This window comes from Ascaphus truei, assembly GCF_040206685.1.
Source record: "Ascaphus truei isolate aAscTru1 chromosome 8 unlocalized genomic scaffold, aAscTru1.hap1 SUPER_8_unloc_1, whole genome shotgun sequence".
In the NCBI taxonomy this organism is placed as follows: Eukaryota; Metazoa; Chordata; class Amphibia; order Anura; family Ascaphidae; genus Ascaphus; species Ascaphus truei.
In genome coordinates this window covers 1,114,822-1,137,894 of record NW_027453835.1, presented here as the reverse complement: position 1 = coordinate 1,137,894, position 23,073 = coordinate 1,114,822, and the positions used below count along the sequence as shown (strand labels likewise).

At 64.5% G+C, this 23,073-nt stretch overlaps 1 protein-coding gene across 1 annotated transcript in view; it reads right to left on the bottom strand.

Moving 5' to 3' along the window:
* The window catches only part of LOC142473394 (uncharacterized), a 38,778-nt gene extending 16,119 nt beyond the window's left edge, over window positions 1-22,659 (bottom strand). Inside the window, exon 1 of the mRNA XM_075580642.1 lies at window positions 22,092-22,659. Coding sequence (XP_075436757.1) covers window positions 22,092-22,656 — 565 coding nt within the window. The 5' untranslated portion in view covers window positions 22,657-22,659. The remainder of the gene's footprint in view (window positions 1-22,091) is intronic.
* Between the last annotated feature and the right edge of the window lie 414 nt (window positions 22,660-23,073).

The window sequence follows — 23,073 nt, the reverse complement described above, 5'->3', positions numbered from 1 at the left end:
TGTGTGTGTGTCACTGTGTGTGTATTGCAAAGCCAGCAGTACAACCAACTGTGTGTGTCACTATGTGTGTCACTGTGTGTGTGTGTGTCACTGTGTGTGTGTCACTGTGTGTGTGTCACTGTGTGTGTGTGTCACTGTGTGTGTGTCACTGTGTGTGTGTGTGTGTGTGTCACTGTGTGTGTGTGTGTGTCACTGTGTGTGTGTGTGTGTGTGTGTGTCACTGTGTGTGTGTCACTGTGTGTGTCACTGTGTGTGTGTGTGTCACTGTGTGTCACTGTGTGTCACTGTGTGTCACTGTGTGTGTCACTGTGTCACTGTGTGTCACTGTGTGTGTGTATGTGTCACTGTGTGTGTGTCACTGTGTGTGTGTCACTGTGTGTGTGTGTGTCTCACTGTGTGTGTGTGTGTGTGTTTGTCACTGTGTGTGTGTGTGTGTGTGTCACTGTGTCACTGTGTGTGTGTGTGTGTGTCACTGTGTGTGTGTCACTGTGTGTGTGTAACTGTGTGTGTGTGTGTGTGTCACTGTGTGTGTGTCACTGTGTGTGTGTCACTGTGTGTGTGTCACTGTGTGTGTCACTGTGTGTGTGTCACTGTGTGTGTGTCACAGTGTGTGTCACTGTGTGTCACTGTGTGTGTGTCACTGTGTGTGTGTCACTGTGTGTATGTCACTGTGTGTGTGTGTCTCACTGTGTGTGTGTGTGTGTTTGTCACTGTGTGTGTGTGTGTCACTGTGTGTGTGTGTGTGTGTGTGTGTGTGTCACTGTGTGTGTGTCACTGTGTGTGTGTGTCACTGTGTGTGTGTCACTGTGTGTGTGTCACTGTGTGTGTGTCACTGTGTGTGTGTCACTGTGTGTGTGTCACTGTGTGTGTCACTGTGTGTGTCACTGTGTGTGTCACTGTGTGTGTCACTGTGTGTGTGTCACTGTGTGTGTCACTGTGTGTGTCACTGTGTGTGTCACTGTGTGTGTCACTGTGTGTGTCACTGTGTGTGTCACATTGTGTGTCACTGTGTGTGTGTGTGTGTGTCACTGTGTGTGTGTGTATGTGTGTGTGTGTCACTGTGTGTGTATTGCAAAACCAGCAGTACAACCAACTGTGTGTCACTGTGTGTGTGTGTGTCACTGTGTGTGTATTGCAAAGCCAGCAGTACAACCAACTGTGTGTGTCACTGTGTGTGTGTGTGTCACTGTGTGTGTGTGTCACTGTGTGTGTGTGTGTCACTGTGTGTGTGTGTGTGTGTCACTGTGTGTGTGTGTGTGTGTGTGTGTCACTGTGTGTGTGTGTCACTGTGTGTGTGTGTGTGTGTGTGTGTGTGTCACTGTGTGTGTGTGTGTGTCACTGTGTGTGTGTGTCACTGTGTGTGTGTGTGTGTGTCACTGTGTGTGTGTGTCACTGTGTGTGTGTCACTGTGTGTGTCACTGTGTGTGTGTGTGTCACTGTGTGTGTGTCACTGTGTGTGTGTCACTGTGTGTGTGTCACTGTGTGTGTGTCACTGTGTGTGTGTCACTGTGTGTGTGTCACTGTGTGTGTGTGTGTGTGTGTGTGTCACTGTGTGTCACTGTGTGTGTGTGTGTGTGTGTGTGTGTGTGTGTGTGTGTGTGTGTGTATTGCAGAGCCAGCAGTACTCCCAGCCTCACACTGATGATACCCATTAAGGGTGAAACATGTCTGTGAGTGGTTTCTCTGGCTTTGCATCTGATTCCCATGCTGTGCTTTAAAGCTGTGTTAAGAGCGAGCATTAGCTTATATGGGCTCCATGTAAAAATGGATTTCAGGCAAAAGGTGACACGTGTTCTCATTTGCATGTCATTCCCCAGAATCCCTTGCTGCAGTGGAAACACTGTATGCTGGTGATAATGGTGAAAGGCGGGGGCTCAATGTGCTCACAAGTGTTTATTTGCTATTTGCAATACGGTGGAGGTTTCTTGTTGCCTTTTTCACCCACCATATTTTAAAGTGTGTGTGTGTGCGTGTCACTGTGTGTGTGTGTGTCACTGTGTCACTGTGTCACTGTGTGTGTGTGTGTGTGTGTCACTGTGTCACTGTGTGTGTCCCTGCTCTCAGCGAGTGACGGGCGGAGACCGAGGTGGGTGGGTGTGTGTGTGTGTGTCCCTGCTCTCAGCGAGTGACGGGCGGAGACCGAGGTGGGTGGGTGTGTGTGTGTGTGTCCCTGCTCTCAGCGAGTGACGGCCGGAGACCGAGGTGGGTGTGTGTGTGTGTCCCTGCTCTCAGCTAGTGACGGGTGGAGACCGAGGTGGGCGATGCTTCCGGACCGAGCTTATGTGTGGGCACAGGATGAGGGGGGCTTAAAGAGGAACACAACTGCAGAAGGTCGCAGAGATCCGCAGAAGGTCGCAGAGATCCGCAGAAGGTCGCAGAGATCCGCAGAAGGTCGCAGAGATCCGCAGAAGGTCGCAGAGATCCGCAGAAGGTCGCAGAGATCCGCAGAAGGTCGCAGAGATCCGCAGAAGGTCGCAGAGATCCGCAGGTCTTGCAAAATACCAATATTTAAACCAGAGAATGTATATCTATATATATATAAAATTGAATTTTGTGAGATTGTTACTAGATGTGGTGAATCTGATTGGTCCGTGGGTCTATCACTCAGCCTCTGGCCAATCAGATTGGTCCGTATCCCCGCCCCGCACGCCTCTCATTGGCCTGCGTGGCTCTATGACATCACCCAACTGCCACTCTCTTCTCCTCCTCACCCGCAGCTCACCTTCCCCCTCGGCCTCACCCAACTGCCACACACACGCACAACCACCCGGCCATTGTCCCCTTCACCCAGCGGCCCGGACCGCCGGCTCCCCCCATCACCCCCCCTCACCCGCAGCTTACCTCCCCGCCGGCTCCCCCCATCACCCCCCCTCACCCGCAGCTTACCTCCCCGCCGGTTCCCCCATCACCCCCCCTCACCCACAGCTTACCTCCCTGCCGGCTCCCCCCATCACCCCCCCTCACCCGCAGCTTACCTCCCCGCCAGCTCCCCCCCCCCCATCACCCCCCCTCACCCGCAGCTTACCTCCCCGCCGGCTCCCCCCATCACCCCCCCTCACCCGCAGCTCACCTCCCCGCCGGCTCCCCCCCCCCCATCACCCCCCCTCACCCACAGCTCACCTCCCCGCCGGCTCCCCCCATCACCCCCCCACCCGCAGCTCACCTCCTCGCCGGCTCCCCCCCCATCACCCCCCCCCCATCACCCCCCCTCACCCGCAGCTAACCTCCCTGCCGGCTCCCCCCCCCCCCCATCACCCCCCCTCACCCACAGCTCACCTCCCCGCCGGCTCCCCCCATCACCCCCCCCACCCGCAGCTCACCTCCCTTGGCCGTGTAATGCTCTGCAGGACGCGATGCACGTGGCTGTTCCCCGTGGCTTTGCTGTAGTGCAAAGCGTCCTGCCACCAGGCTCACCCGAGCCCCGGCCAGCGGCAGCATGCGGGGAGTGTCTGTGCTGTCTCCCCCACAGCACACCGTCAGGGGGTCCTGCAGGTGTGGGAGGCGGGGTACAGGGAGACCCCCACAGCACAGAGTCAGGGGGTCCTGCAGGTGTGGGAGGCGGGGTACAGGGAGACCCGTACAGCACACCGTCAGGGGGTCCCGCAGGTATGGGAGGCGGGGTACAGGGAGACCCACACAGCACACCGTCAGGGGGTCCTGCAGGTATGGGAGGCGGGGTACAGGGAGACCCGTACAGCACACCGTCAGGGGGTCCTGCAGGTATGGGAGGCGGGGTACAGGGAGACCCACACAGCACACCGTCAGGGGGTCCTGCAGGTGTGGGAGGCGGGGTACAGGGAGACCCCCACAGCACAGAGTCAGGGGGTCCTGCAGGTATGGGAGGCGGGGTACAGGGAGACCCGTACAGCACACCGTCAGGGGGTCCCGCAGGTATGGGAGGTGGGGTGCAGGGAGACCCACACAGCCCACCGTCAGGGGGTCCTGCAGGTATGGGAGGCGGGGTACAGGGAGACCCACACAGCACACCGTCAGGGGGTCCTGCAGGTATGGGAGGCGGGGTACAGGGAGACCCACACAGCACACCGTCAGGGAGTTCTGCAGGTATGGGAGGCGGGGTACAGGGAGACCCACACAGCACACCGTCAGGGGGTCCTGCAGGTATGGGAGGCGGGGTACAGGGAGACCCACACAGCACACCGTCAGGGGGTCCTGCAGGTGTGGGAGGCGGGGTACAGGGAGACCCACACAGCACACCGTCAGGGGGTCCCGCGGGTATGGGAGGTGGGGTACAGGGAGACCCACACAGCACACCGTCAGGGGGTCCTGCAGGTATGGTAGGCGGGGTACAGGGAGACCCGTACAGCACACCGTCAGGGGGTCCTGCAGGTATGGGAGGCGGGGTACAGGGAGACCCGTACAGCACACCGTCAGGGGGTCCCGCAGGTATGGGAGGCGGGGTACAGAGAGACTCACACAGCACACCGTCAGGGGGTCCTGCAGGTATGGGAGGCGGGGTACAGGGAGACCCACACAGCACAGCGTCAGGGGGTCCCGCAGGTATGGGAGGCGGGGTACAGGGAGACCCACACAACACACCGTCAGGGGGTCCTGCAGGTATGGGAGGCGGGGTACAGGAAGACCCACACAGCACACCGTCAGGGGGTCCCGCAGGTATGGGAGGCGGGGTACAGGGAGACCCACACAGCACACCGTCAGGGGGTCCTGCAGGTATGGGAGGCGGGGTACAGGAAGACCCACACAGCACACCGTCAGGGGGTCCCGCAGTTATGGGAGGCGGGGTACAGGGAGACTCACACAGCACACCGTCAGGGGGTCCCGCAGGTATGGGAGGCGGGGTACAGGGAGACCCACACAGCACACCGTCAGGGGGTCCTGCAGGTATGGGAGGCGGGGTACAGGGAGACCCACACAGCACAGAGTCAGGGGGTCCCGCAGGTATGGGAGGCGAGGTACAGGGAGACCCACACAGCACACCGTCAGGGGGTCCTGCAGGTATGGGAGGCGGGTACAGGGAGACCCGTACAGCACAGAGTCAGGGGGTCCCGCAGGTATGGGAGGTGGGGTGCAGGGAGACCCACACAGCACACCGTCAGGGGGACCTGCAGGTATTGGAGGCGGGGTACAGGGAGACCCACACAGCACACCGTCAGGGGGTCCTGCAGGTATGGGAGGCGGGGTACAGGGAGACCCACACAGCACACCGTCAGGGGGTTCTGCAGGTATGGGAGGCGGGGTACAGGGAGACCCACACAGCACACCGTCAGGGGGTCCTGCAGGTATGGGAGGCGTGGTACAGGGAGACCCACACAGCACACCGTCAGGGGGTCCTGCAGGTGTGGGAGGCGGGGTACAGGGAGACCCACACAGCACACCGTCAGGGGGTCCCGCGGGTATGGGAGGTGGGTTACAGGGAGACCCACACAGCACACCGTCAGGGGGTCCTGCAGGTATGGGAGGCGGGGTACAGGGAGACCCACACAGCACACCGTCAGGGGGTCCTGCAGGTATGGGAGGCGGGGTACAGGGAGACCCCAGCACACCGTCAGGGGGTCCTGCAGGTGTGGGAGGCGGGGTACAGGGAGACCCCCACAGCACAGAGTCAGGGGGTCCTGCAGGTGTGGGAGGCGGGGTACAGGGAGACCCGTACAGCACACCGTCAGGGGGTCCCGCAGGTATGGGAGGCGGGGTACAGGGAGACCCACACAGCACACCGTCAGGGGGTCCTGCAGGTATGGGAGGCGGGGTACAGGGAGACCCGTACAGCACACCGTCAGGGGGTCCTGCAGGGATGGGAGGCGGGGTACAGGGAGACCCACACAGCACACCGTCAGGGGGTCCTGCAGGTGTGGGAGGCGGGGTACAGGGAGACCCCCACAGCACAGAGTCAGGGGGTCCTGCAGGTATGGGAGGCGGGGTACAGGGAGACCCGTACAGCACACCGTCAGGGGGTCCCGCAGGTATGGGAGGTGGGGTGCAGGGAGACCCACACAGCACACCGTCAGGGGGTCCTGCAGGTATGGGAGGCGGGGTACAGGGAGACCCACACAGCACACCGTCAGGGGGTCCTGCAGGTATGGGAGGCGGGGTACAGGGAGACCCACACAGCACACCGTCAGGGAGTTCTGCAGGTATGGGAGGCGGGGTACAGGGAGACCCACACAGCACACCGTCAGGGGGTCCTGCAGGTATGGGAGGCGGGGTACAGGGAGACCCACACAGCACACCGTCAGGGGGTCCTGCAGGTGTGGGAGGCGGGGTACAGGGAGACCCACACAGCACACCGTCAGGGGGTCCCGCGGGTATGGGAGGTGGGGTACAGGGAGACCCACACAGCACACCGTCAGGGGGTCCTGCAGGTATGGTAGGCGGGGTACAGGGAGACCCGTACAGCACACCGTCAGGGGGTCCTGCAGGTATGGGAGGCGGGGTACAGGGAGACCCGTACAGCACACCGTCAGGGGGTCCCGCAGGTATGGGAGGCGGGGTACAGGGAGACTCACACAGCACACCGTCAGGGGGTCCTGCAGGTATGGGAGGCGGGGTACAGGGAGACCCACACAGCACAGCGTCAGGGGGTCCCGCAGGTATGGGAGGCGGGGTACAGGGAGACCCACACAACACACCGTCAGGGGGTCCTGCAGGTATGGGAGGCGGGGTACAGGAAGACCCACACAGCACACCGTCAGGGGGTCCCGCAGGTATGGGAGGCGGGGTACAGGGAGACCCACACAGCACACCGTCAGGGGGTTCTGCAGGTATGGGAGGCGGGGTACAGGAAGACCCACACAGCACACCGTCAGGGGGTCCCGCAGTTATGGGAGGCGGGGTACAGGGAGACTCACACAGCACACCGTCAGGGGGTCCCGCAGGTATGGGAGGCGGGGTACAGGGAGACCCACACAGCACACCGTCAGGGGGTCCTGCAGGTATGGGAGGCGGGGTACAGGGAGACCCACACAGCACAGAGTCAGGGGGTCCCGCAGGTATGGGAGGCGAGGTACAGGGAGACCCACACAGCACACCGTCAGGGGGTCCTGCAGGTATGGGAGGCGGGTACAGGGAGACCCGTACAGCACAGAGTCAGGGGGTCCCGCAGGTATGGGAGGTGGGGTGCAGGGAGACCCACACAGCACACCGTCAGGGGGACCTGCAGGTATTGGAGGCGGGGTACAGGGAGACCCACACAGCACACCGTCAGGGGGTCCTGCAGGTATGGGAGGCGGGGTACAGGGAGACCCACACAGCACACCGTCAGGGGGTTCTGCAGGTATGGGAGGCGGGGTACAGGGAGACCCACACAGCACACCGTCAGGGGGTCCTGCAGGTATGGGAGGCGTGGTACAGGGAGACCCACACAGCACACCGTCAGGGGGTCCTGCAGGTGTGGGAGGCGGGGTACAGGGAGACCCACACAGCACACCGTCAGGGGGTCCCGCGGGTATGGGAGGTGGGTTACAGGGAGACCCACACAGCACACCGTCAGGGGGTCCTGCAGGTATGGGAGGCGGGGTACAGGGAGACCCACACAGCACACCGTCAGGGGGTCCTGCAGGTATGGGAGGCGGGGTACAGGGAGACCCCAGCACACCGTCAGGGGGTCCTGCAGGTGTGGGAGGCGGGGTACAGGGAGACCCACACAGCACACCGTCAGGGGGTCCTGCAGGTGTGGGAGGCGGGGTACAGGGAGACCCACACAGCACACCGTCAGGGGGTCCTGCAGGTGTGGGAGGCGGGGTACAGGGAGACCCACACAGCACACCGTCAGGGGGTCCCGCAGGTATGGGAGGCGGGGTACAGGGAGACCCACACAGCACACCGTTAGGGGGTCCTGCAGGTATGGGAGGCGGGGTGCAGGGAGACCCACACAGCACACCGTCAGGGGGTCCTGCAGGTATGGGAGGCGGGGTACAGGGAGACCCACACAGCACACCGTCAGGGGGTCCCGCAGGTATGGGAGGCGGGGTACAGGGAGACCCGTACAGCACACCGTCAGGGGGTCCTGCAGGTATGGGAGGCGGGGTGCAGGGAGACCCACACAGCACATCGTCAGGGGGTCCTGCAGGTATGGGAGGCGGGGTACAGGGAGACCCACACAGCACACCGTCAGGGGGTCCCGCAGGTATGGGAGGCGGGGTACAGGGAGACCCACACAGCACACCGTCTGCGGGTCCCGCAGGTATGGGAGGCGGGGTACAGGGAGACCCATACAGCACAACGTCAGGGGGTCCTGCAGGTATGTGAGGTGGGGTACAGGGAGACCCACACAGCACACCGTCAGGGGGTCCTGCAGGTATGGGAGGTGGGGTACAGGGAGACCCACACAGCACACCGTCAGGGGGTCCCGCAGGTATGGGAGGCGGGGTACAGGGAGACCCGTACAGCACACCGTCAGGGGGTCCTGCAGGTATGGGAGGCGGGGTACAGGGAGACCCACACAGCACACCGTCAGGGGGTCCTGCGGGTATGGGAGGTGGGGTACAGGGAGATCCACACAGCACACCGTCAGGGGGTCCTGCAGGTATGGGAGGCGGGGTACAGGGAGACCCACACAGCACACCGTCAGGGGGTCCTGCAGGTATGGGAGGTGGGGTACAGGGAGACCCACACAGCACACCGTCAGGGGGTCCCGCAGGTATGGGAGGCGGGGTACAGGGAGAACCGTACAGCACACCGTCAGGGGGTCCTGCAGGTATGGGAGGCGGGGTACAGGGAGACCCCAGCACACCGTCAGGGGGTCCTGCAGGTGTGGGAGGCGGGGTACAGGGAGACCCCCACAGCACAGAGTCAGGGGGTCCTGCAGGTGTGGGAGGCGGGGTACAGGGAGACCCGTACAGCACACCGTCAGGGGGTCCCGCAGGTATGGGAGGCGGGGTACAGGGAGACCCACACAGCACACCGTCAGGGGGTCCTGCAGGTATGGGAGGCGGGGTACAGGGAGACCCGTACAGCACACCGTCAGGGGGTCCTGCAGGGATGGGAGGCGGGGTACAGGGAGACCCACACAGCACACCGTCAGGGGGTCCTGCAGGTGTGGGAGGCGGGGTACAGGGAGACCCCCACAGCACAGAGTCAGGGGGTCCTGCAGGTATGGGAGGCGGGGTACAGGGAGACCCGTACAGCACACCGTCAGGGGGTCCCGCAGGTATGGGAGGTGGGGTGCAGGGAGACCCACACAGCACACCGTCAGGGGGTCCTGCAGGTATGGGAGGCGGGGTACAGGGAGACCCACACAGCACACCGTCAGGGGGTCCTGCAGGTATGGGAGGCGGGGTACAGGGAGACCCACACAGCACACCGTCAGGGAGTTCTGCAGGTATGGGAGGCGGGGTACAGGGAGACCCACACAGCACACCGTCAGGGGGTCCTGCAGGTATGGGAGGCGGGGTACAGGGAGACCCACACAGCACACCGTCAGGGGGTCCTGCAGGTGTGGGAGGCGGGGTACAGGGAGACCCACACAGCACACCGTCAGGGGGTCCCGCGGGTATGGGAGGTGGGGTACAGGGAGACCCACACAGCACACCGTCAGGGGGTCCTGCAGGTATGGTAGGCGGGGTACAGGGAGACCCGTACAGCACACCGTCAGGGGGTCCTGCAGGTATGGGAGGCGGGGTACAGGGAGACCCGTACAGCACACCGTCAGGGGGTCCCGCAGGTATGGGAGGCGGGGTACAGGGAGACTCACACAGCACACCGTCAGGGGGTCCTGCAGGTATGGGAGGCGGGGTACAGGGAGACCCACACAGCACAGCGTCAGGGGGTCCCGCAGGTATGGGAGGCGGGGTACAGGGAGACCCACACAACACACCGTCAGGGGGTCCTGCAGGTATGGGAGGCGGGGTACAGGAAGACCCACACAGCACACCGTCAGGGGGTCCCGCAGGTATGGGAGGCGGGGTACAGGGAGACCCACACAGCACACCGTCAGGGGGTCCTGCAGGTATGGGAGGCGGGGTACAGGAAGACCCACACAGCACACCGTCAGGGGGTCCCGCAGTTATGGGAGGCGGGGTACAGGGAGACTCACACAGCACACCGTCAGGGGGTCCCGCAGGTATGGGAGGCGGGGTACAGGGAGACCCACACAGCACACCGTCAGGGGGTCCTGCAGGTATGGGAGGCGGGGTACAGGGAGACCCACACAGCACAGAGTCAGGGGGTCCCGCAGGTATGGGAGGCGAGGTACAGGGAGACCCACACAGCACACCGTCAGGGGGTCCTGCAGGTATGGGAGGCGGGTACAGGGAGACCCGTACAGCACAGAGTCAGGGGGTCCCGCAGGTATGGGAGGTGGGGTGCAGGGAGACCCACACAGCACACCGTCAGGGGGACCTGCAGGTATTGGAGGCGGGGTACAGGGAGACCCACACAGCACACCGTCAGGGGGTCCTGCAGGTATGGGAGGCGGGGTACAGGGAGACCCACACAGCACACCGTCAGGGGGTTCTGCAGGTATGGGAGGCGGGGTACAGGGAGACCCACACAGCACACCGTCAGGGGGTCCTGCAGGTATGGGAGGCGTGGTACAGGGAGACCCACACAGCACACCGTCAGGGGGTCCTGCAGGTGTGGGAGGCGGGGTACAGGGAGACCCACACAGCACACCGTCAGGGGGTCCCGCGGGTATGGGAGGTGGGTTACAGGGAGACCCACACAGCACACCGTCAGGGGGTCCTGCAGGTATGGGAGGCGGGGTACAGGGAGACCCACACAGCACACCGTCAGGGGGTCCTGCAGGTATGGGAGGCGGGGTACAGGGAGACCCCAGCACACCGTCAGGGGGTCCTGCAGGTGTGGGAGGCGGGGTACAGGGAGACCCACACAGCACACCGTCAGGGGGTCCTGCAGGTGTGGGAGGCGGGGTACAGGGAGACCCACACAGCACACCGTCAGGGGGTCCTGCAGGTGTGGGAGGCGGGGTACAGGGAGACCCACACAGCACACCGTCAGGGGGTCCCGCAGGTATGGGAGGCGGGGTACAGGGAGACCCACACAGCACACCGTTAGGGGGTCCTGCAGGTATGGGAGGCGGGGTGCAGGGAGACCCACACAGCACACCGTCAGGGGGTCCTGCAGGTATGGGAGGCGGGGTACAGGGAGACCCACACAGCACACCGTCAGGGGGTCCCGCAGGTATGGGAGGCGGGGTACAGGGAGACCCGTACAGCACACCGTCAGGGGGTCCTGCAGGTATGGGAGGCGGGGTGCAGGGAGACCCACACAGCACATCGTCAGGGGGTCCTGCAGGTATGGGAGGCGGGGTACAGGGAGACCCACACAGCACACCGTCAGGGGGTCCCGCAGGTATGGGAGGCGGGGTACAGGGAGACCCACACAGCACACCGTCTGCGGGTCCCGCAGGTATGGGAGGCGGGGTACAGGGAGACCCATACAGCACAACGTCAGGGGGTCCTGCAGGTATGTGAGGTGGGGTACAGGGAGACCCACACAGCACACCGTCAGGGGGTCCTGCAGGTATGGGAGGTGGGGTACAGGGAGACCCACACAGCACACCGTCAGGGGGTCCCGCAGGTATGGGAGGCGGGGTACAGGGAGACCCGTACAGCACACCGTCAGGGGGTCCTGCAGGTATGGGAGGCGGGGTACAGGGAGACCCACACAGCACACCGTCAGGGGGTCCTGCGGGTATGGGAGGTGGGGTACAGGGAGATCCACACAGCACACCGTCAGGGGGTCCTGCAGGTATGGGAGGCGGGGTACAGGGAGACCCACACAGCACACCGTCAGGGGGTCCTGCAGGTATGGGAGGTGGGGTACAGGGAGACCCACACAGCACACCGTCAGGGGGTCCCGCAGGTATGGGAGGCGGGGTACAGGGAGAACCGTACAGCACACCGTCAGGGGGTCCCGCAGGTATGGGAGGCGGGGTACAGGGAGACCCGTACAGCACACCGTCAGGGGGTCCTGCAGGTATGGGAGGCGGGGTACAGGGAGACCCACACAGCACACCGTCAGGGGGTCCTGCGGGTATGGGAGGTGGGGTACAGGGAGATCCACACAGCACACCGTCAGGGGGTCCTGCGGGTATGGGAGGCGGGGTACAGGGAGACCCCCACAGCACACCGTCAGGGGGTCCCGCAGGTATGGGAGGCGGGGTACAGGGAGACCCACACAGCACACCGTCAGGGGGTCCTGCAGGTATGGGAGGCGGGTACAGGGAGACCCACACAGCACACCGTCAGGGGGTCCTGCGGGTATGGGAGGTGGGGTACAGGGAGACCCCCACAGCACACCGTCAGGGGGTCCTGCGGGTATGGGAGGTGGGGTACAGGGAGACCTACACACAGCACACCGTCAGGGGGTCCTGCAGGTGTGGGAGGCGGGGTACAGGGAGACCTACACACAGCACACCGTCAGGGGGTCCCGCGGCTATGGGAGGCGGGGTACAGGGAGACCCACACAGCACACCGTCAGGGGGTCCTGCGGGTATGGGAGGTGGGGTACAGGGAGACCCACACAGCACACCGTCAGGGGGTCCCGCAGGTATGGGAGGCGGGGTACAGGGAGACCCGTACAGCACACCGTCAGGGGGTCCCGCAGTTATGGGAGGCGGGGTACAGGAAGACCCGTACAGCACACCGTCAGGGGGTCCCGCAGGTGTGGGAGGCGGGGTACAGGGAGACCCACACAGCACACCGTCAGGGGGTCCCGCAGGTATGGGAGGCGGGGTACAGGGAGACCCCAGCACACCGTCAGGGGGTCCCGCAGGTGTGGGAGGCGGGGTACAGGGAGACCCGTACAGCACACCGTCAGGGGGTCCTGCGGGTATGGTAGGCGGGGTACAGGGAGACCCACACAGCACACCGTCAGGGGGTCCCGCAGGTATGGGAGGCGGGGTACAGGGAGACCCACACAGCACACCGTCAGGGGGTCCTGCAGGTATGGGAGGCGTGGTACAGGGAGACCCACACAGCACACCGTCAGGGGGTCCTGCAGGTGTGGGAGGCGGGGTACAGGGAGACCCACACAGCACACCGTCAGGGGGTCCCGCGGGTATGGGAGGTGGGTTACAGGGAGACCCACACAGCACACCGTCAGGGGGTCCTGCAGGTATGGGAGGCGGGGTACAGGGAGACCCACACAGCACACCGTCAGGGGGTCCTGCAGGTATGGGAGGCGGGGTACAGGGAGACCCCAGCACACCGTCAGGGGGTCCTGCAGGTGTGGGAGGCGGGGTACAGGGAGACCCACACAGCACACCGTCAGGGGGTCCTGCAGGTGTGGGAGGCGGGGTACAGGGAGACCCACACAGCACACCGTCAGGGGGTCCTGCAGGTGTGGGAGGCGGGGTACAGGGAGACCCACACAGCACACCGTCAGGGGGTCCCGCAGGTATGGGAGGCGGGGTACAGGGAGACCCACACAGCACACCGTTAGGGGGTCCTGCAGGTATGGGAGGCGGGGTGCAGGGAGACCCACACAGCACACCGTCAGGGGGTCCTGCAGGTATGGGAGGCGGGGTACAGGGAGACCCACACAGCACACCGTCAGGGGGTCCCGCAGGTATGGGAGGCGGGGTACAGGGAGACCCGTACAGCACACCGTCAGGGGGTCCTGCAGGTATGGGAGGCGGGGTGCAGGGAGACCCACACAGCACATCGTCAGGGGGTCCAGCAGGTATGGGAGGCGGGGTACAGGGAGACCCACACAGCACACCGTCAGGGGGTCCCGCAGGTATGGGAGGCGGGGTACAGGGAGACCCACACAGCACACGTCTGCGGGTCCCGCAGGTATGGGAGGCGGGGTACAGGGAGACCCATACAGCACAACGTCAGGGGGTCCTGCAGGTATGTGAGGCGGGGTACAGGGAGACCCACACAGCACACCGTCAGGGGGTCCTGCAGGTATGGGAGGTGGGGTACAGGGAGACCCACACAGCACACCGTCAGGGGGTCCCGCAGGTATGGGAGGCGGGGTACAGGGAGACCCGTACAGCACACCGTCAGGGGGTCCTGCAGGTATGGGAGGCGGGGTACAGGGAGACCCACACAGCACACCGTCAGGGGGTCCTGCGGGTATGGGAGGTGGGGTACAGGGAGATCCACACAGCACACCGTCAGGGGGTCCTGCAGGTATGGGAGGCGGGGTACAGGGAGACCCACACAGCACACCGTCAGGGGGTCCTGCAGGTATGGGAGGTGGGGTACAGGGAGACCCACACAGCACACCGTCAGGGGGTCCCGCAGGTATGGGAGGCGGGGTACAGGGAGAACCGTACAGCACACCGTCAGGGGGTCCCGCAGGTATGGGAGGCGGGGTACAGGGAGACCCGTACAGCACACCGTCAGGGGGTCCTGCAGGTATGGGAGGCGGGGTACAGGGAGACCCACACAGCACACCGTCAGGGGGTCCTGCGGGTATGGGAGGTGGGGTACAGGGAGATCCACACAGCACACCGTCAGGGGGTCCTGCGGGTATGGGAGGCGGGGTACAGGGAGACCCCCACAGCACACCGTCAGGGGGTCCCGCAGGTATGGGAGGCGGGGTACAGGGAGACCCACACAGCACACCGTCAGGGGGTCCTGCAGGTATGGGAGGCGGGTACAGGGAGACCCACACAGCACACCGTCAGGGGGTCCTGCGGGTATGGGAGGTGGGGTACAGGGAGACCCCCACAGCACACCGTCAGGGGGTCCTGCGGGTATGGGAGGTGGGGTACAGGGAGACCTACACACAGCACACCGTCAGGGGGTCCTGCAGGTGTGGGAGGCGGGGTACAGGGAGACCTACACACAGCACACCGTCAGGGGGTCCCGCGGCTATGGGAGGCGGGGTACAGGGAGACCCACACAGCACACCGTCAGGGGGTCCTGCGGGTATGGGAGGTGGGGTACAGGGAGACCCACACAGCACACCGTCAGGGGGTCCCGCAGGTATGGGAGGCGGGGTACAGGGAGACCCGTACAGCACACCGTCAGGGGGTCCCGCAGTTATGGGAGGCGGGGTACAGGAAGACCCGTACAGCACACCGTCAGGGGGTCCCGCAGGTGTGGGAGGCGGGGTACAGGGAGACCCACACAGCACACCGTCAGGGGGTCCCGCAGGTATGGGAGGCGGGGTACAGGGAGACCCCAGCACACCGTCAGGGGGTCCCGCAGGTGTGGGAGGCGGGGTACAGGGAGACCCGTACAGCACACCGTCAGGGGGTCCTGCGGGTATGGTAGGCGGGGTACAGGGAGACCCACACAGCACACCGTCAGGGGGTCCCGCAGGTATGGGAGGCGGGGTACAGGGAGACCCGTACAGCACATCGTCAGGGGGTCCCGCAGGTGTGGGAGGCGGGGTACAGGGAGACCCGTACAGCACACCGTCAGGGGGTCCCGCAGGTGTGGGAGGCGGGGTACAGGGAGACCCGTACAGCACACCGTCAGGGGGTCCCGCAGGTATGGGAGGCGGGGTACAGGGAGACCCACACAGCACAGAGTCAGGGGGTCCCGCAGGTATGGGAGGCGGGGTACAGGGAGACCCACACAGCACACCGTCAGGGGGTCCTGCAGGTATGGGAGGCGGGGTACAGGGAGACCCGTACAGCACACCGTCAGGGGGTCCCGCAGGTATGGGAGGCGGGGTACAGGGAGACCCGTACAGCACACCGTCAGGGGGTCCTGCAGGTGTGGGAGGCGGGGTACAGGGAGACCCACACAGCACACCGTCAGGGGGTCCCGCAGGTATGGGAGGCGGGGTACAGGGAGACCCACACAGCACACCGTCAGGGGGTCCCGCAGATGTGGGAGGCGGGGTACAGGGAGACCCGTACAGCACACCGTCAGGGGGTCCTGCAGGTATGGGAGGCGGGGTACAGGGAGACCCACACAGCACACCGTCAGGGGGTCCTGCAGGTATGGGAGGCGGGGTACAGGGAGACCCACACAGCACACCGTCAGGGGGTCCCGCAGAGGTGGGAGGCGGGGTACAGGGAGACCCACACAGCACACCGTCAGGGGGTCTCGCAGATGTGGGAGGCGGGGTACAGGGAGACCCACACAGCACACCGTCAGGGGGTCCCGCAGGTATGGGAGGTGGGGTACAGGGAGACCCGTACAGCACACCGTCAGGGGGTCCTGCAGGTATGGGAGGCGGGTACAGGGAGACCCACACAGCACACCGTCAGGGGGTCCCGCAGGTATGGGAGGCGGGGTACAGGGAGACCCACACAGCACACCGTCAGGGGGTCCTGCAGGTATGGGAGGCGGGGTACAGGGAGACCCACACAGCACACCGTCAGGGGGTCCTGCAGGTATGGGAGGCGGGGTACAGGGAGACCCACACAGCACACCGTCAGGGGGTCCCGCAGATGTGGGAGGCGGGGTACAGGGAGACCCACACAGCACACCGTCAGGGGGTCCCGCAGGTATGGGAGGTGGGGTACAGGGAGACCCGTACAGCACACCGTCAGGGGGTCCTGCAGGTATGGGAGGCGGGTACAGGGAGACCCACACAGCACACCGTCAGGGGGTCCTGCAGGTATGGGAGGCGGGGTACAGGGAGACCCATACAGCACACCGTCAGGGGGTCCCGCAGGTATGGGAGGTGGGGTACAGGGAGACCCACACAGCACACCGTCAGGGGGTCCCGCAGGTATGGGAGGCGGGGTACAGGGAGACCCACACAGCACAGCGTCAGGGGGTCCCGCAGGTATGGGAGGCGGGGTACAGGGAGACCCACACAGCACAGAGTCAGGGGGTCCCGCAGGTATGGGAGGCGGGGTACAGGGAGACCCACACAGCACAGAGTCAGGGGGTCCCGCAGGTATGGGAGGCGGGGTACAGGGAGACCCACACAGCACACCGTCAGGGGGTCCCGCAGGTATGGGAGGCGGGGTACAGGGAGACCCCAGCACACCGTCAGGGGGTCCTGCAGGTGTGGGAGGCGGGGTACAGGGAGACCCGTACAGCACACCGTCAGGGGGTCCTGCAGGTATGGGAGGCGGGGTACAGGGAGACCCACACAGCACACCGTCAGGGGGTCCCGCAGGTATGGGAGGCGGGGTACAGGGAGACCCACACAGCACACCGTCAGGGGGTCCCGCAGGTGTGGGAGGCGGGGTACAGGGAGACCCCAGCACACCATCAGGGGGTCCCGCAGGTGTGGGAGGCGGGGTACAGGGAGACCCGTACAGCACACCGTCAGGGGGTCCTGCAGGTATGGGAGGCGGGGTACAGGGAGACCCACACAGCACACCGTCAGGGGGCCCTGCAGGTATGGGAGGCGGGTACAGGGAGACCAACACAGCACACCGTCAGGGGGTCCCGCAGGTATGGGAGGCGGGGTACAGGGAGATCCACACAGCACACCGTCAGGGGGTCCTGCGGGTATGGGAGGCGGGGTACAGGGAGACCCCCACAGCACACCGTCATGGGGTCCTGCGGGTATGGGAGGTGGGGTACAGGGAGACCTACACACAGCACACCGTCAGGGGGTCCTGCAGGTATGGGAGGCGGGGTACAGGGAGACCCGTACAGCACAGAGTCAGGGGGTCCCGCAGGTATGGGAGGCGGGGTACAGGGAGACCCGTACAGCACACCGTCAGGGGGTCCTGCAGGTATGGGAGGCGGGTACAGGGAGACCCACACAGCACACCGTCAGGGGGTCCTGCAGGTATGGGAGGCGGGGTACAGGGAGACCCACACAGCACACCGTCAGGGGGTCCTGCAGGTATGGGAGGCGGGGTACAGGGAGACCCATACAGCACACCGTCAGGGGGTCCTGCAGGTATGGGAGGCGGGGTACAGGGAGACCCACACAGCACACCGTCAGGGGTTCCTGCAGGTGTGGGAGGCGGGGTACAGGGAGACCCACACAGCACACCGTCAGGGGGTCCTGCAGGTGTGGGAGGCGGGTACAGGGAGACCCACACAGCACACCGTCAGGGGGTCCTGCAGGTATGGGAGGCGGGGTACAGGGAGACCCACACAGCACACCGTCAGGGGGTCCTGCAGGTATGGGAGACGGGTACAGGGAGACTCACACAGCACACCGTCAGGGGGTCCCGCAGGTATGGGAGGCGAGGTACAGGGAGACCCACACAGCACACCGTCAGGGGGTCCTGCAGGTATGGGAGGCGGGGTACAGGGAGACCCACACAGCACACCGTCAGGGGGTCCCGCAGGTATGGGAGGCGGGGTACAGGGAGACCCACACAGCACACCGTCAGGGGGTCCCGCAGGTATGGGAGGCGGGGTACAGGGAGACCCCAGCACACCGTCAGGGGGTCCCGCAGGTGTGGGAGGCGGGGTACAGGGAGACCCGTACAGCACACCGTCAGGGGGTCCTGCAGGTATGGGAGGCGGGGTACAGGGAGACCCACACAGCACACCGTCAGGGGGTCCCGCAGGTATGGGAGGCGGGGTACAGGGAGACCCACACAGCACACCGTCAGGGGGTCCCGCAGGTGTGGGAGGCGGGGTACAGGGAGACCCCAGCACACCGTCAGGGGGTCCCGCAGGTGTGGGAGGCGGGGTACAGGGAGACCCGTACAGCACACCGTCAGGGGGTCCTGCAGGTATGGGAGGCGGGGTACAGGGAGACCCACACAGCACACCGTCAGGGGGCCCTGCAGGTATGGGAGGCGGGTACAGGGAGACCAACACAGCACACCGTCAGGGGGTCCCGCAGGTATGGGAGGCGGGGTACAGGGAGATCCACACAGCACACCGTCAGGGGGTCCTGCGGGTATGGGAGGCGGGGTACAGGGAGACCCCCACAGCACACCGTCATGGGGTCCTGCGGGTATGGGAGGTGGGGTACAGGGAGACCTACACACAGCACACCGTCAGGGGGTCCTGCAGGTATGGGAGGCGGGGTACAGGGAGACCCGTACAGCACAGAGTCAGGGGGTCCCGCAGGTATGGGAGGCGGGGTACAGGGAGACCCGTACAGCACACCGTCAGGGGGTCCTGCAGGTATGGGAGGCGGGGTACAGGGAGACCCATACAGCACACCGTCAGGGGGTCCTGCAGGTATGGGAGGCGGGTACAGGGAGACCCACACAGCACACCGTCAGGGGGTCCTGCAGGTATGGGAGGCGGGGTACAGGGAGACCCACACAGCACACCGTCAGGGGGTCCTGCAGGTATGGGAGGCGGGGTACAGGGAGACCCATACAGCACACCGTCAGGGGGTCCTGCAGGTATGGGAGGCGGGGTACAGGGAGACCCACACAGCACACCGTCAGGGGGTCCTGCAGGTGTGGGAGGCGGGGTACAGGGAGACCCACACAGCACACCGTCAGGGGGTCCTGCAGGTGTGGGAGGCGGGTACAGGGAGACCCACACAGCACACCGTCAGGGGGTCCTGCAGGTATGGGAGGCGGGGTACAGGGAGACCCACACAGCACACCGTCAGGGGGTCCTGCAGGTATGGGAGGCGGGTACAGTGAGACTCACACAGCACACCGTCAGGGGGTCCCGCAGGTATGGGAGGCGAGGTACAGGGAGACCCACACAGCACACCGTCAGGGGGTCCTGCAGGTATGGGAGGCGGGGTACAGGGAGACCCACACAGCACACCGTCAGGGGTCCTGCAGGTATGGGAGGCGGGGTACAGGGAGACCCACACAGCACACCGTCAGGGGGTCCCGCAGGTATGGGAGGCGGGGTACAGGGAGACCCGTACAGCACACCGTCAGGGGGTACTGCAGGTATGGGAGGCGGGTACAGGGAGACCCACACAGCACACCGTCAGGGGGTCCTGCAGGTATGGGAGGCGGGGTACAGGGAGACCCGTACTGCACACCGTCAGGGGGTCCTGCAGGTATGGGAGGCGGGGTACAGGGAGACCCACACAGCACACTGTCAGGGGGTCCTGCGGGTATGGGAGGCGGGGTACAGGGAGACCCACACAGCACACCGTCAGGGGGTCCTGCAGGTATGGGAGGCGGGGTACAGGGAGACCCACACAGCACACCGTCAGGGGGTCCTGCAGGTATGGGAGGCGGGGTACAGGGAGACCCACACAGCACACCGTCAGGGGGTCCCGCAGGTATGGGAGGCGGGGTACAGGGAGACCCACACAGCACAGCGTCAGGGGGTCCCGCAGGTATGGGAGGCGGGGTACAGGGAGACCCACACAGCACAGAGTCAGGGGGTCCCGCAGGTATGGGAGGCGGGGTACAGGGAGACCCACACAGCACACCGTCAGGGGGTCCTGCAGGTATGGGAGGCGGGGTACCGAGGTGAGGTATGGGGACCGAGGTGAGCGCGACGACAACAACGGGGGTGGAACAGGGCAGTGGCGGTCGCGCGGGACATGCCCTTCCCTCTGGTCCCCTTCCCCATGGCGCTCCTTTGCTTGCCTGCGTGGGTAGGGAGATGGGCGCAGGGAGGGTGGGGTTGTGGTGCGCAGTCACGGCTGGCGGGAGGTGGGGAGCCGCCTGTTCGGATCGTCTGCCGTTCCACTCTCCCGATCCCCCCCCCCCTCCTCCTGTCCACTGTGTGTGTGTGTGTGTGTATGGGAGAGTGTGTGTGTCACACTGTGTGTGTGTGTGTCACACTGTGTGTGTGTGACACTGTAGGGTGGGGACTGGAGGTGCGCATTGGGGGGGGGCAGAGCTGCGCAGGGGGGGTCCAGAGCTGCGCAGGGGGGTACCGGAGTCGCGCAGAGGGGGGGGGGGGGGTTGGGAGACCGGAGCTGCGCAGGGGGGGGAGGAGCGGAGAGAGAGGGGGAGCGGAGAAAGAGACAGGGGGAGAGGAGGGAGCGGAGAAAGAGATGGGGGGAGCGGAGAGAGGAGGGAGCGGAGAAAGAGACGGGGGGAGCGGAGAGAGGAAGGAGCGGAGAAAGAGACGGGGCAGCGGAGAGAGGAGGGAGCGGAGAAAGTGACGGGGGGAGCGGAGAAAGAGACGGGGGGAGCGGAGAGAGGAGGGAGCGGAGAAAGAGACGGGGCAGCGGAGAGAGGAGGGAGCGGAGAAAGAGACGGGGGGAGCGGAGAAGTTTTAATCACGGGCAACGCCGGGTCTCTCAGCTCCAGTGCTCGGGAAATGTCATATTTTGCCTGTTATTTTGTGTGTTCACCTTTTTCAAGGAACAAATTATATTTTATCATATCTAAGTCTCGTTCAGTTCAACCCAGATATATATTTGGTGTATTATTATAGCCGGTCACAAAGCTACCGTCACAAGGGGGTAATGGAGCGACGCTCTGCAGGTGTCTGGCAGGGGAGGGGGTAATGGAGTGACGCTCTGCAAGTGTCTGGCAGGGGAGGGGGTAATGGAGTGATGCTCTGCAGGTGTCTGGCAGGGGAGGGGGTAATGGAGCGACGCTCTGCAGATCTCTGACAGGGGAGGGGGTAATGGAGCGACGCTCTGCAGGTGTCTGGCAGGAGATGAGTAATGGAGCGACGCTCTGCAGTGCAATGACAGGGGAGGGGGTAATGGAGCGACGCTCTGCAGTGCAATGACAGGGGAGGGGGTAATGGAGTGACGCTCTGCAGGTCTCTGACAGGGGAGGGGGTAATGGAGCGACGCTCTGCAGTGCAATGACAGGGGAGGGGGTAGTGGAGTGACGCTCTGCAGTGCAATGACAGGGGAGGGGGTAATGGAGTGACGCTCTGCAGGTCTCTGACAGGGGAGGGGGTAATGGAGCGACGCTCTGCAGTGCAATGACAGGGGAGGGGGTAATGGAGCGACGCTCTGCAGTGCAATGACAGGGGAGGGGGTAGTGGAGCGACGCTCTGCAGTGCAATGACAGGGGAGGGGGTAATGGAGCGACGCTCTGAAGTGCAATGACAGGGGAGGGGGTAATGGAGCGACGCTCTGCAGTGCAATGACAGGGGAGGGGGTAGTGGAGCGACGCTCTGCAGTGCAATGACAGGGGAGGGGGTAATGGAGTGACGCTCTGCAGTGCAATGACAGGGGAGGGGGTAATGGAGCGACGCTCTGCAGGTCTCTGACAGGGGAGGGGGTAATGGAGCGACGCTCTGCAGGTCTCTGACAGGGGAGGGGGTAATGGAGCGACGCTCTGCAGGTCTCTGACAGGGGAGGGGGTAATGGAGCGACGCTCTGCAGGTCTCTGACAGGGGAGGGGGTAATGGAGCGACGCTCTGCAGTGCAATGAAGAAAGTATAAAAGTATGAGACCGGGGCGGTACTGACCAGTAATCTCTCTGGTGTCTCTCCTCTCGTGTCTCTCCTCTCGTGTCTCTCCTCTCGTGTCTCGCTCGGTCTCTCCTCTCGTGTCTCTCCTCTGGTGTCTGTCCTCTCGTGTCTCTCCTCTCGTGTCTCTCCTCTCGTGTCTCGCTCGGTCTCTCCTCTCGTGTCTCTCCTCTGGTGTCTGTCCTCTCGTGTCTCTCCTCTGGTGTCTCTCCTCTCGTGTCTCTCCTCTCGTGTCTCTCCTCTCGTGTCTGTCCTCTGGTGTCTCTCCTCTCGTGTCTCTCCTCTGGTGTCTGTCCTCTCGTGTCTGTCCTCTGGTGTCTGTCCTCTGGTGTCTGTCCTCTCGTGTCTGTCCTCTCGTGTCTGTCCTCTCGTGTCTCTCCTCTCGTGTCTCTCCTCTCGTGTCTCTCCTCTCGTGTCTCTCCTCTCGTGTCTCTCCTCTCGTGTCTCTCCTCTCGTGTCTCTCCTCTCGTGTCTGTCCTCTCGTGTCTGTCCTCTCGTGTCTCTCCTCTCGTGTCTCGCTCGGTCTCTTTTTCCTGTTTGTCTCTTTGCTCTGCTGCTCTCTCATGTTTATACGACTTCCTGTGAGTAAGTGTGAGACCGCGCCTGCGAGAGAGACCGCGCCTGAGAGAGACCGTGCCTGCGAGAGAGACCGCGCCTGAGAGAGAGACCGTGCCTGAGAGAGAGACCGTGCCTGCGAGAGAGACCGCGCCTGAGAGAGAGACCGTGCCTGAGAGAGAGACCGCGCCTGAGAGAGAGACCGCGCCTGAGAGAGAGACCGCGCCTGAGAGAGAGACCGTGCCTGCGAGAGAGACCGCGCCTGAGAGAGAGACCGCGCCTGAGAGAGAGACCGCGCCTGCGAGAGAGACCGCGCCTGAGAGAGAGACCGCGCCTGCGAGAGAGACCGCACCTGAGAGAGAGACCGTGCCTGAGAGAGAGACCGTGCCTGCGAGAGAGACCGCGCCTGCGAGAGAGACCGCGCCTG